Source organism: Papio anubis, chromosome 3 (genome assembly GCF_008728515.1).
Source record: "Papio anubis isolate 15944 chromosome 3, Panubis1.0, whole genome shotgun sequence".
Lineage (NCBI taxonomy): Eukaryota > Metazoa > Chordata > Mammalia > Primates > Cercopithecidae > Papio > Papio anubis.
This window is the reverse complement of record NC_044978.1, coordinates 43018432-43033061: the sequence shown is the minus strand read 5'-3', so window position 1 is coordinate 43033061 and position 14630 is coordinate 43018432. Positions and strand designations below refer to the sequence as shown.

Below are 14630 nucleotides of genomic sequence, written 5' to 3'. Positions count from 1 at the left end.
TACAGTGAGAATTTTCTGTGACAGCAATTGGCTGTTCCTGGCATTGAAGTCTAAACTAACAAGTACATACATAATTGCCACACTGACCACAGAGAAGTGTTTTAAAGTAAACTACTTTATGTAACTAGCATTTAGCACAATGTTTACCTATTAAGTACCCAATTAATGTTTGCTGCTATTATTACTATTGAAAACGTGTTGAATAAATCAAAAAAGGTATACAAACTCTGTTATATAAGCTGAATAAAATAACAATCTAAATAAAAGTAATCTTACATTATGCAAATCCAGAATCACTTTAAGTCTTAATTTAGCTCTGCTTCCTACATGGTATCAGAAATTTGGGTTAAAGTTCAGTGAAGGCTGGTACAGTGGCTCATACCTGTAATCCCAGTGCTTTGAGAGGCTGAGGTGGGAGGATCGCTTGAGGCCAGGAGTTTAAGACCAGCCTGGGCAACATAACGAGGCCCCAGTCTCTACAAAATTGTTTTTAAAAAATCAGCCAGGCATGGTGGCTCAGGCCTGTAGTCCCAGCTACTCAGGGGACTGAGGTAGGAGGATGGCCGGAGTCCAGGAGTTGGAGGCTGCAGTGAGCTATGATCATGCCACTGCACTCCAGTCTGAGTGAGAGTGAGACCTCTATCTTAAAAAAAAAATGTCCGCAGAAAAAGGGACAGCAGAAGCCAAAGCCTACATGGTGACTATTTGAGGAAGAAGATAAAACCTTCTCCCTAAGCAAGCTATAACGCAATCTTTTTTAGACCTTAGATTACAACCCATTAGTGAGCTGCAAAATCAATTCTGGATCACACTGTAAAATATATTTCTAAATGTAGATTGTGGTTAAAAACATTTGATGTGGAGGAGGAAGAGAGCATGAGAGTATCAGGGCAAACATCTGGCATATCATTAAGATGAATGATACTTGAGGGTCAAGCTGGAGATCTTTCAGAGAAGCTTTAATATCTTTAATTTCATACCTGCTGTCTAGAACCCTGGGGACTTTCTAAATTTTGATTACAAAGTCTAGATATGCTAGCAATGATTTTCAGACACCATATTCAGAATAAAAAATCCAAACCAAAAACAGTTCAAAAATCTCTAAAGAATATTATTGTATTACTTTGAGAACTCCCATTTCTCTCTTTATGTGGATCAGAAAATAATAGCACAAAATGACAGACACTCCCTCAGTTTTCTTTAGCCTGGTGGTAAAAAATCAACTAGGTCCATAATTTTAGCAGCATCTTTAAGAATCTGTCAAATGGCAAAGACTCCCAAACTGCCTTTCCTCACAGAACTGTAACTCTGAGGGAAATTGCATGACAGAAATATATTTATGGCTCCACTCCAAAGATTGTCTTCTATTTTCTGTCGTTCCTCTGGATTTCTATTTCAACGTTAATGGGTTATTGTGAAACAGTAATGTGGCTCTTGGTTTGCAAGAATGGAGTGCAGTGTTGCCTCATGAAAGGTAAGGCTGGCTCACTAGACCGACTTTAAATAGAATATAACTTTTTATTAATAATCAAGAAAATGTAAGAAATGAGTATCAGTTTATGACTGGGCCACATGGAGATATATGTTTATGGGAGCAATTACAGATGTTAAGTATTTTAGAACTGTCTTATAACCAGCAGTGTAATCAGAAATAATTTTCTTTTTAAACAATTAATACAACAATTCAAACCCATGCCAAGATTGAACATTTATAATACTTGGATCCAGTAGAGCAATTTTTGGTCTTCAAAGTGTTTCCATATCCTATAATCCAATGCAGTTCTGGAAGTTAGGAGGCCTGGAATACAGTTTCTGGGATATTATCTGGGAGAAGTTTAAAGATTTTTTTTCTATGCTTTCATTTATTTGTATGTACAATAAGGCAACAATTACTGACTTGCTAATATTCAAGATTGTTTAGGTAACATTATCTACAGGGTTAAGAGCTTTAACCTTTTAGCCCAATTGTAGAGTAGTTTTATTAAGATAAGATTCTTTATGTACTAAGTAGAATAGGCTTTGTGTGAAAATAATACTAGAAATGCAAACTTTTGTATTTCAAATCAATTTCCTCTTGACAAAATGACTCAAATGTTATTAAATGAGATTTTTAGCCCAAGTTGTAGGTAATTCTTTAACATTCCTAAAGAACTTCCAATCAAATGGAAAACAGGATCCTTTTAAGATTGTGTTTCTCCTAAGACAGTTTGGAGGGTCTGAAGGTATTTTTTAACCTCTTTAGGAAGAAGCTATAGACATATTTCCTTTCCTGTAATACGTTAACATTATTTATATAAGTATTCCTTTCAAGAACTTACTGCTTTTGCACACATAATAGGGAAACTTGTTATTCTATAGAGCAGAAATATCAGTCACAGACTTACAGAAACTTAATACTGGAAGGAATCTCAAGTATCATTTTGTCCATCTTCTCATTGTATGAATGAGGAAATGAGGCCTATGGCAATTAAGTGATTTATACCAGCTTTTGATGAAAGAACTGTAACAGGAATCCAGACTAGAATCAGGGATGTGCTCTTTATCCTGTGTCTACCAGAAAGCTATATTCTTTTAGCCTAATGCATAGTTTCTTGTCATAGTTCAGCTGTGTAACTGAAACTAGACCCATAATTAAGTACATATAAACAATGTAAGAAATAGTTGCCTTGATTTGCCTTTGTACACAAATGTCTGCAAATGGCAAGATATACAGTGGACTTTTAATAAGCATTGATGATGATATTCTATTTAATATTTAATTAGCATTCATTCAATTCGGAAGTACTTTTGGAAATAAGAAATTTGGAGTCTTGCCATTGACTGCCAGTAGTCAGCTGACATACTCTGAGGTTATGTACTTTCAGTTTGCTATTTAAAAACATTAAAAACTAACACAAACATGTTTAACTTAAGGACATCAAATGTCCTGAAACATTTGCTTGCTAAATGTAGTGAGAAAGTTTTCTGCATATATTGGAACTCTAAAAAAGCAAAGTGATTTGAATACTCAAGAGAAAAAGATAAATAAGATGAAAGTAAAATGCCAATTCCACAGGATATCTTGGATCTAATTTCTTTCTTGATGAGATCTATTGACTGACTGTGCACTGAGCCATTATTAACTAGGATACAAGCTGTTCTTCAATCTCTGCTATGTAAAATATCTTTTCATTATTACATAAAAATTGTCATCAAACTAAAGAATAATTTGGGAGAGTTCATGGCTTTTATGGCAACCCACAGCAAGTGATGCTGTCTTGACAAAATATAAAATTACCTCCAACCCTGAGCTGAAACTATAGGAGAGCAGCAAACAAGCCCTGTAGTATTGTTTTAGATGAAGCACAGTGATAGCTCTGCACTTCCTTCAGGCCTCCTCTTTCTTCCTGAACGAACTCCAGGGAATGGCATCATGTCAGACTTTCCAGATGGATTATGTGAAGCCATAGCTCAATGTCATTTTCAATAGGAAGCCTCATAATTAAAGGTCAAATAGTCACTTCATCTGCAATCAATCAATAGAAAAAGTACTAATACGAAGAACTAATCAATCAATGGCAAATGCACTAATAAAAGCAATGAATCAAATTCAGCATGTGTGTAGATGCAAGTACAAGGAAGAGATCGAGATAGGGCAAAAGCAAGAACAATAAAATAAATCGAAGGTGTATATAAGAGAATACTCAGAAAGCTTCTCAAGCAAGAGTTTTCATCTTTGGTTTATTAGTTACATGGTTGCCTTTTGGCCTGCAATGATTTATTCTTAAATACAAATACTAGATATGATAATGAATGGTATTTTATATTTCACTTAATGTATTCTATGTGAGATGTTAAAGATGTATCTACGCATATATACACACATATATATAAAATTAGAAGAAATACTATGATAGTGACTGCAAAGGGAAAGATGCATTTTTAAAGTGCTAAATAGGTGTATTATAATCTGTTATATTTCATCTTTGGCCAGCAGTGAGAGAAAATATAACTCTAAGTGATATTACCTAAAATTTCCCCTTGCTTTCTGGACTATGAAGTCCTCATATTCCTTGTGATGTTCTTGCACTTCCATGCAGGGATGTTGATATTGTGGAGGCTGTGCGTGTATGGGATCAAGTGGCATGTGGGAAATCTCTATACCTTCCACTCAATCTTGCTGTGAGCCTTAAACTGCTTTTCAAAATATAAAGTTTATTAAAAATAAAAATAAACAAAAAATAATTTCCATTAGGACTATTATCAGCCTATATCTCAGGTCACTGTCATGGCCTATCCTCTGTACCAGAGATGTCAGGTTACTAGTAGAGGGTCACATGCATTGGATGTTGTGAAAATGGATACAGCACATTTATAGTGCTTACCCAGAACATTCTAACATTAGCATCTAAACATCCCTTGCTATATGGGGAAATAGGGGTGATCTGTCTGAGATCTGAAGCAGCAAAGAGGGCATTTTCACAAATACTATGTAAGAGACTGCAAGACAGAAGCCAAATATTATCAAGTGATGACAAAATATTGGAGTTGGAAGTAAAATTACCTAATTTTAGAACCAAGGAAACTGAGGCCCAGGAAAGTATCAGTGGAAGAGCCAGGATGAGTATTTATGTCTTTTAATTCCAAGACAGCCTATGTCTATCATGTTATGAAAGTAGCTAAGGATTACATAGATACTACACTAGTACAGCATCTTATTGGAGGATCTATTTCATGGTAGAACACTACAAAAGCAAACAGAAATCCAATTTAACCCAAGCCTTTTTAGCAAAACAACTACTTCATAGCACCTATCTGTTTGCTTGAAAATTAGCTTTTGGAGAGTATAAAGGACAGAAAAATATGACTTTAGGATTAAGAAAAATAAAAAGACAAAAAACCCTTATAGAAAAGCACACTGATCACACCGCTGTATGCTTCTTGGGTATGCGTTTTGCTCTTTGTTCAGCACAACCAGCTCTAGCACAGAACAGAGAAACAGAGAAAACCCTTTTTGGTTTTCCTGACAAAAGCAAGTCCTTAAAAGTATCCAGAACTTAAAGTAAAAAAAAAAAAAAAAAAAAAAAAACACACACACACAGAAAGAAAAATAAGAACAATCTTCAGAATAGAAAAAAAAAAAAAAAAGTGGGTCAGGTTTGCAAGCCCATTGCAGAAATGTGGGAATGGTTTCAGCCTATGCTTTAAGGATACAGGCTCATTCGATCCCTGCACTCTGTGTATCTAGGAGTCTGGCAGCACCTGCATCTGGACTCACTAACTTTATAAAAGTCCCTCAGGTTTTAGAAGACCTGAGACAACAGACAGTACCTGACAATAACACACATGGGAAAGAAGTGTAAGATAATTTCTTTGAAGTCAACAACTAAAATACACTTGTTTCATGAAAATCTACAAGACAGGGGTCAGGAGACTAGAACCTTGGGAGTGGTAACATAGTTGTAACTAACATAGTTATTAATAATCAATAAGAATAGCTACACCTTATAGAGTACTCACCAAGTGCCAGGCAGCACAGCAAGCTATTAGATGGGCTCTCTCATGTAGTCCACAGCAATCTATTTACAGTATGATTATTGCACACATCTTGTCATTTATTGACTACCTGTTAGCAAATTTAAACTTGAATCTTTACAACAGCCTTACAAAATGAATGTTATTCTGCCCCTTCTACAGATGAAAAGGCTAAGCTTCAGGGAAGTTAACTGCTTTGTCCAGGGTCACAAAATTAGGATTGGAATACGGCTTTTAAGACTGTTTCAACTTCAATCTAATGATGATTATAGCTACACAAATACAAAAAAAATATATAATTTATTCAAATAAGCTGAAGCTCTCAATAACAACTGCTCCTAAGGGTTTGTCCAATTTCGAAATCATTTTCCACGCTTGGTAAGACTGACAGCAGACTATCAGACAAATATGTTTGGGATTAATAAAAACATTATGAAATGTCTTCATTTTCTAGTTCACAGACTGAATTTCCTTAACGTAAGCAGACTAAGAACAACGTAATGATTCTTCATTCTCTTAGGTGACTCATGCCAAAATGTAGAGAAATTTTTAATATGAGTTTTTGCCATAACATGCCCACCACCCCAAGGAGTTTGTGACTGATGTATATTTCAATAAAGCTTCTGATTACTTAATGACTTTTAATGACTAAAAACATAGATTCCGGATGTCTAACAGGTTATTGGGATAATGCCACTAATTGGATAAAGCTAAGTAGAAAATAGCACTTTTCTTCTTAATCCATTTTTGTCCATTAAATAAATACTTATTTCACTTTTAGTGCTAATCTGATTGAGTTAATGATAACTATATTGTTTCTTTACAGAAATAACATTCAGAAATGAGCATCAAACTAATGTCAATATCAAATTAGAGTAATAACATTATTCCCACCTTGCTCTGAGCTGCTGGAAAATAAGTTAATCTTTTCTGGGGACAATTCTAGGGCCTGCCAAAGCAAAGTTTTTGCCAATTCCCTATTTAGAAGTAGTTTCCACAGCATCTCCACCCCTGCTCTGAGGTTAACATTCTACATTGATAATCTTTTATGAGAATTGAAAACATGATTATAAATTAAGCTAAGTTTTACAGTATTAATTTTGGCCTACAGAGATTTGTTCAAATAACAGAATTTCAAATCTATGACCCACCCTCACTTTGCTACTGTTCCGCATCTAACAGTGTGGACAATATCCCATTCCATTTAATTTGAAGAGTTCTTTGAATTTCAAAATCATAAGATGTAACTATATGAGGGTAATATATGGTTTTTAACTCTGTGAATCACTTACCCAATGTGAGGGATTTGTGTGTAGAACAGAAAATGATAGCCACTGTGTCTGCTGGTGTGAAACCCGAATTATTCCTAGGGGCAAAAAAAGATTTTGACAAATACTTTTATAAAAAGGCAATTTAACACATCTAAAATCAAATGTAGTACCTACCTTTATGTTAACATCCCTTTGATCAATCCTGGTGACGGTGGTAATTCTACACCCAAGTGTACAGAAGTGTCTGAATTTCTTTTTAGAGAACCACTTCTGAGTCATTTATCCATGAAAAGGAGAACAGTTGTAAAAATGTGTGGTGGAGGCCGGGTGTGGTGGCTCACGCCTGTAATCCCAGCACTTTGGGAGGCCAAGATGGGCGGATCATGAGGTCAGGAGATCGAGACCATCCTGACTAACACGGTGAAACCTCGTCTCTACTAAAAATACAAAAACTAGCCGGGCGTGGTGGCGGGCGCCTGTAGTCCCAGCCACACAGGAGGCTGAGGCAGGAGAATGGCGTGAACCTGGGAGGCGGAGCTTGCAGTGAGTGGAGATCGCGCCACCGCACTCCAGCCTGGGAGACAGAGCGAGACTCTGTCTCAAAAAAAAAAAAAAAAATTTGTGGTGGAGGTTGCCTTAGATCACGTATATAATCAGCCCCTGGAGCAGGACTGATTATAAAAATAATGCAACAAGGAACTCTAAGTCTCTAGGTTACTACTTGATGTTTACCCAGTGGCTTGAAAGGATTAATGTATCTCTAAAAATGCTTCTTTCAAGGAGCAACACATCCTTTTGACAGCAAACATACACTTAAGAAATACATGGTATGAACAAACATTTAACATTATATATTTTAGTAAAAACAAATTATCATTTTTTGAGCAGTATCATGTATCAGGTACTTCTCTAATGTCTTTACATGTAAAAGTAACAACCCCAAAAGGCAAGCGATACAATGTTTCTATTTACAGATGAGAAAACTGAGGTACACAGAAGTGTATAACATACTCAGGGCCCATGGTAGTAAGTGACAGAGCCAGGATTCAAATAGAGTCCAGTTCCTAGGCCTGTTCTTAATTACTATATTCTACTATTGTTATATACTATGTTAAACATTTTAAAAAACCTCACTGAGTCAAAACTAATTAAATGTTGTGGGGAGTGAGTCCTGGGAATTGGATGTCATAATCAGATTTCCTGTTTTAGATAATAAGGGTTTAGAAAGCCAAAAAAGTTAAAAATGTCATTGTTATGATTGTGCCCTTATATTTTAGAAACTATTCTTTGCTGTGGAGTCAGGATATCAGGATTTGACTATATGGAGTCTATTCATTCCCTGCTCTGAACTTTGACAGAAGAGTTAGCAAATGGAAAAATGCTCTAGAAACTGACTCCATGTATACAGTTGCAAATATAACAATGTACCTGATTTTTAAGGCTCCCTAATGAAAGAGACCCAATCATTTCCCTTAGTAATCTCATCCCATGGGAGAAAACTCTTCCCTAAATAGATCCCACATCCTGTTTTTCTTGTTGTACATTCACAGGAGGAGAGAAGAGTTCCACGCCCCCCCTCCCCCCACCCCCATGCTTCCTCATCCCCTGTGCCTGTGTCTAGAGAATATTTAAAATGGCCTTTGGTCTCTCTTCTGAAAAGGCATGCATGTTTCTGCTTCCTGACCAGTCTTACTTCTAAGCTCTTTCTTGATAACTTTCAAACTGAATTTTTGGTGTTTCACTTCAGTTGAGGATTCCCCATGGATGCATATCATATACTCTTATTGAGTATAATAACACTGGCTTATTGTTTCTACATTTTATTCTCATATTGATATTGTAATACCATTCTTGTTTTTTAAACATTGCACTACATGGCTTTCATATTTCTTCATCCCTTTATTCCTCACAGTAGGCCTAATGGGGAAGGAGTTCCATAACGTTCCGTAAATGCACGGGCTGAGAGATGAAAGCACTACAGATATATATGAGAAAGAGGAGAGGAGAGAGAAACAGAGTACTTTGCAGCTGAAAGAGAAGGATCACCTCTAGCTTGGCAGGGAAAGTAGGAGATGATGATAGAGCACAAATAACCTTCTGGGAAAAAATAACAATTGAGCTGAGCCTTAAAGAATAGATTTAGACATGTGCAGATGTGTGTTTTAGATAGGGGACAGTGAGACTGCAGTACGGGAGTAGAGGGGGCAGTTGCCAAAGAACAGATTCTTCAGGCTGACTTGTGTGCAGGGACACTGGCTTATGATTAGGAGTATTGAGTTGATATGATGGGATAAGTGAAACTGCTGAGGACTTGGGACAGTAGAATGACATGAGTGGATCAATTCTTAAGGAGCAGTGATCACACAGCATGGTATAAGACTGAAGATGGTGAGGCTGGGCAGGAAGCAGGGAGCTCTAAGGGCCTAAAGAATCATAGTGAGGACAGGAGATGGTGGAAAGAGACATGCAGACAGGATGAAAAGGATTTCCGTTAACTTCTGTGCAATAGTACCTCCCAACAGATCAACAGTGCAGGCTTTTGGAGCAAACACGCCGGATTTTAATTCCAGGCCATCCTTTTGCTCATATGTAGAATGAGTATAAGACTCTCTGACTCTTAGGATCAATTGTGGGGATAAATGCCAATGCTTGTTAAGAATGTGGCACAATGTATATGTCGAACACAAGCTGGGGATGTTGATATTATTGCTTTGAGAGAGAAGAATCAAAGAGAAATTAGAAACTTTGAGCATATGGAACTGAGAGGAGCATTAAGGAAACAGAGAATTAAAGAGGAGGCTCAGTCAGCCTTGGGAAGGAGGCCAAGGAGTTGATGCTGATGTATACTGAATTTGTAGTGGTGAGAAAGACTGAGTTTGTATTGGTAAGAAGGACTGTGTTTGCAGTAGTGAGAAGGACTGAGTCTGGAGTGGTGAGAAAAACTGAGTCTGGAATACTGAGAAGGACTATGTTTGGAGTGGTGAGAAGGACTGTGTTTGGAGTGGTGAGAACTGTTTGGAGCAGCGAAAAGGACTGTAGAGTGGTGAGAAGGACTGCGTGTGGAGCGGCGAGAAGGACTGCGTGTGGAGCGGCGAGAAGGACTGTGTGTGGAGCGGCGAGAAGGACTGTGTGTGGAACGGCGAGAAGGATGAGTCTGGAGCGGCGAGAAGGATGAGTCTGGAGCCGCGAGAAGGACTGAGTCAGGAGCGGCGAGAAGGACTGAGTCTGGAGTGGTGAGAAGGACTCTGTTTGGAGTGGTGAGAAGGGCTCTGTTTGGAGTGGTGAGAAGGACTAAGTCTGGAGCGGTGAGAAGGACTGAGTTTGGAGAAGTGAGAAGGACTATGTTTGGAGTGGTGAGAAGGACCGTGTTTGGAGTGAGGACTGTGTTTTCAAGAAATTAGGCAAAGAGAAGAAAAGGGTCACAGGATATTTGACCATGACTATAAAGAGAGAATGAAGACACAGCAGAGAGAAATACCTGATGAACACAGGTCCCCAAAGAGACCTGAGAAGCCAAGAATAAAGAGGTTATCTGGAGCAGGGCATTTCCTATCATATCTGAATTGGAAACAAAAGTGAACAAGGGGAGTGAAAAATATGGAGATTTTTCAGGCAGAGAACAGGCAAGCAGAGGCAAGTTATGTCAGAGATTTTACTTTCTTTGTAAAGTGTGAGCCTATTTGGAGTTAATTCCAAGGCTGGGAATCAAAGACATTAGAAAAGTTTGAAATTGGCAGGTTGTAGAATATGAATTTCAGTCAATTAACAAGGAATAAAAAAATTTCCATGCAGGAGTCAGTGCCCTCCGGTGATTGTAGAACATGTAATGTGATCAGCTGGCTTAGGTGGGTGGGGGATTTGTCCAGAAACGTTTGTGGTGCTAGGAGCACTTCAAAAACTTTGTCTTTTGTGGTCCTTGTTTGTATCAGCCATGGCTGCATCTGGGTTTATGCATTTAGTTTTCTTCCTAGAGTCTGGCAATATATTTTTCCTTTAGTAAACTTTGTTTGGCTTCATATCTTGTTCTTTTCAAGGTTATAGCACATTTCCAATATGTCATAGTCTTTCTGGTCAAGGAGGCTCTGAATTAATCTGGCCCTGGCCACTGCTCATTAGAGCAGCATTCACAATGTGGCTAAAGAGGATATTTGCAAGAGATGCTTACTTGTCCTCTGTTTCAGGTAAAGAGACTAAAGCTAGGGCCACACTGGGAGATTTCTGGCTCTCTGCTCTCAGTAACACTGCTCTACAGTTTTATTGACCAAAAGTCCATCAGTGGGAAGGAGAATTAGAACCTTAAGGCACAAAAAGGGAACATTTAAGGTTAAAAACAATATTCCTCCTCAATAGGGTTGACTTGTACTCTAGCTACGTAGGACCGGAGTGCTGTACATCAGGGAAAGCTGATAGAGCAGATGCTCACTTAACCCTCTGTTCAGGAGGGTGGTAAATTACCATAGCATAAGCATTATTGAGCACTTTTCTAAGCATGTTGCAGCCAGTATTACTTCCTTCTCAGAAAAGCCGTACAAATAGTATTATTGCTCTGCTTTTTCCAAAAAGGGAACTGGAAACACAAGTAGGTTAAACAACTCCCTTAAAGTCACACAACTGGTAAGTTGGTTGCCCCAAATCTTGGTCATAAGTTTGCCTTTTGAGAAACAAAATATTAAAACGAAAAACACTACAAAATGTAATGGGTGAGAGCAGCTATCTTGGTAAATAATCCACGCTTAGACATACTGTCAAGGGGGACTTCATGGTACAAGGTCATGACAAGACCCAGAAAAATCAAGTGTCCTCTACATTATATTTGAGTAGTAATGACTAAAATTATTTTCACTGATTAACATCTCTATTGTGTCTGCTCACATTCTTGAAAGGAATCACATTACTATTTATTTTCTAACTCTACCTTATCTCTTTTTAATATTGATTTTCTTTTTATCCTGTTTTTACTGATTCTTTTGATCACTTTGCCTTCTCTTGAGATGTTTATTTCCTTTTCTTCCCAACTGGTCTTTTTATTCTCTCTTACAAAGCTTTCAATCAGTGTTTTCCACATAATGTTTATTTTGCCTGCCTTTGCAGTACCCACAGAGGAAAACATGTCAGGTTTTACTAGTAGAATCACAGAATGTGGAGCAGAAAAGGTCCTTTGAGATACTTCTGTCTAAGCCCACTATTTTCAGAGAAGGAAACTTCCATGTGAAGCCTCTCCTTTGTTAACCTCTGTACCTGTGTTTTGTCTCTGCTAGTTTTCAGAGAAGACCTCTTCTGTCATTAGTTCAGTGGCACTGAACAAGCTACCCAGGTGCCAAGGCTTAGTTGCCTCCTCTGAAATGGTAAGGAAACTTACCATTAATGATCGTCCCCACCTTCCTTCCCTGCTTCCCTTTCCCACTCTCCCATCCTGCTTCTCCCAGGGCTACGGGGAAAGGCAGATTGAGATATCTGACTGGAAATGTACTGATCAGAATTAAAACACATATACAAATATTTGTTTTCTTCCTTTTCCTTTCTTTACCATTTCTTTTGCCACTCTAATGACAATAAAGGTTTCTGTTACTCTAGTTATCAGCCTACCAAACTTTTTAACTTTTTATATATTTTTAAAAGATGCCCAATTACTGCTTTCCTTTTCTAAGCTTTTTCAATGTGTGGTTTTTTTTTTTTTGTTTTTTTTGTTTTTTGTTTTTTGTTTTTTGTTTTTTTTAATTTGCAGTTTCCCAAAGTTGCAGAATGGTTAAGTCATTGGATAGCTGACTCTTGGTTTGATGAATCAACTCATTTCCTAGCAAGTGGGACAGAGAAAAGTAAAAAATAATGTATTATAAAGCTAGCAAAGCTAATGCCCAATCTTATTATTATTATTGTTATTATTTTGAGACGGAGTCTTGCTCTGTCACCCAGGCTGCAGTGCAGTGGTGTGATCTCAGCTCACTGCAACCTCCGACTCCCGGGTTCAAGTGATTTTCCTGCCTCAGCCTCCAGAGTAGCCGGGACTACAGGCGTGTGCCATCACGCCCGGCTAATTTTTGTATTTTTAGTAGAGATGAGATTTTGCCAAGTTGGCCTGGCTGGTTTCGAACTCCTGACCTCGTGATCTGCCCACCTTGGCCTCCCAAAGTGCTGGGATTACGGGCATGAGCAACCACACCCAGCCAGATTTTTTTTTAAGTATAGAAATTCTTGGGCTGGGCGCGGTGGCTCACGCCTTAAAAAACAAAACAAAACAAAACAAAACAAAAGTACAGAAATTCTCCAGGCAAGCCAGGAATTTGAGAACAGAGAATGAGGCTATATGAGAAGTAATTTAGGCTTCAAATTCGAAGTAAATCATTAGTAGATGATTATGGCAGGGGACAGGGTGGGAAGAGGGTGCAGAGAGGGAGAAATGATCAAGCTATATGCTGTCGTTTATCAAAGAATGTGCAGGTTTGACTGTAAGTCAAGGAAGTTAAAAACCTGACAGATGGCTAGTTGCGGTGAATCCTGCCTATAGTCCCAGCACTTTGGGGAGGCCAAGGTGGGAGAATCACTTGAGGCCAGGAGTTTAAGTCCAGTCTGGGCAACATAGCAAGAGCTTGTCTCTACAAAAAAATTACAAGTTAGCCAGGCATGGTGGTGTTTGCGTGTAGTCTCAGCTAACTCAGGAGGCTGAGGCAGGAGGATCACCTGAGCCCACGAGTTTGAGGCTGTAGCAAGCTATGACGGCATCACTGCATTCCAGCCTGGGCAACAGAGCAAGCCCCTGTCTCAAAACAAAACAAAACAAAACAAAACAAAACCAAAACAAAAACCCTGACAGAACCTCGGTGAATGCAGAATAAGAAAGAAAAGAAGGGTTTTAAAATCACAGATCCTTATGAAAGTCCAGTCTTCTCCGTGCTATAAATTCTTAATTTCAGTTCAACTAGGTGTCACATCTCTGCCACCCATGCCTCCTTTAGCAGTCCCAGTAGTGGCTGCTCTGTGTTCTATTTTTCAAGAAAATTTTAGTCACTAACAGGATATCTGCATTCTACTTCATCCGATAGGAGTGGTTCTGATGATCACTTTTGCCACAAGCACCAGCAAACAAACTGCCATTGGAAGGCAAATGTCTTTTCTAAGGTGATATAAGAAACCATTTACAAAAAGAACTTTAAAATAGCTCCTGCTTTCAGACTTACCCAATTAAGTCACATTTTCTCTGTGACTTAATGGCTCCAGGCTTTACTCTTACTTCATAAATCACAACCTCTAGCTTGGGAAAATGCTTCAAATTATATCAATCAATAAGTTTTTATTGACTGTTTACAATCAGCCTAGTGCTATACCAAGTGCTGTGAGAACCAAGTGCCTAATGTGAGGCCTGTACCATCCACTGCTCTGACACTTTTTCAAGCCTTATAAACAGCATAGGCTCTTTCCCTTGTGGTCACTCATTGCTATCGCCTGGTGTTCATGGATTTTGCAATCTGGCTCAAGCCTATCCTTCCAGTTACTATTTCTAATCTTCCTCTACTCCTATTGTCTCACCATATCTTGATTTTTGTATGTGTCCACATTTGCATTATTGCTTCTTCTCCCATGAAGAACTCTCTTGGCATCTCTAACTGCTGAACAATTAGCCATTTTGTATGGCTCAGGTCAAGTCCCCTCATTTCCATGAATCCTTGTTCTATACTCTCTTGGGAAGTGCTTCCTTCTTCTTTGAACTGAATGCAGGCTGGCTTACTGTACCACCCAGAGGACACTTGGGTTATCAGTGCAAGATAGAAATCACCTCTTATTTGTGTCATTCCCTATGGTAACTTTCTCTAACCAAAAGTTCAAGTAATATTTGTAATGTATAATAAA

General features: G+C 38.3%; 1 protein-coding gene and 1 long non-coding RNA gene across 13 annotated transcripts in view; one reads left to right on the top strand and one right to left on the bottom strand.

The window, feature by feature from the left end:
- The window catches only part of SLC10A7 (solute carrier family 10 member 7), a 263082-nt gene that overhangs the window by 22383 nt on the left and 226069 nt on the right, over positions 1 to 14630 (bottom strand). For all 4 annotated transcript variants that reach the window (XM_003899245.5, XM_017959103.3, XM_017959104.3 and 1 more), the window contains one exon: positions 6807 to 6880. In XM_003899245.5, coding sequence (XP_003899294.1) covers positions 6807 to 6880 — 74 coding nt within the window. The remainder of the gene's footprint in view (positions 1 to 6806; positions 6881 to 14630) is intronic.
- LOC103884678 overlaps positions 1 to 14630 on the top strand; it is a 106857-nt gene that overhangs the window by 34507 nt on the left and 57720 nt on the right. The window lies entirely within an intron of this gene.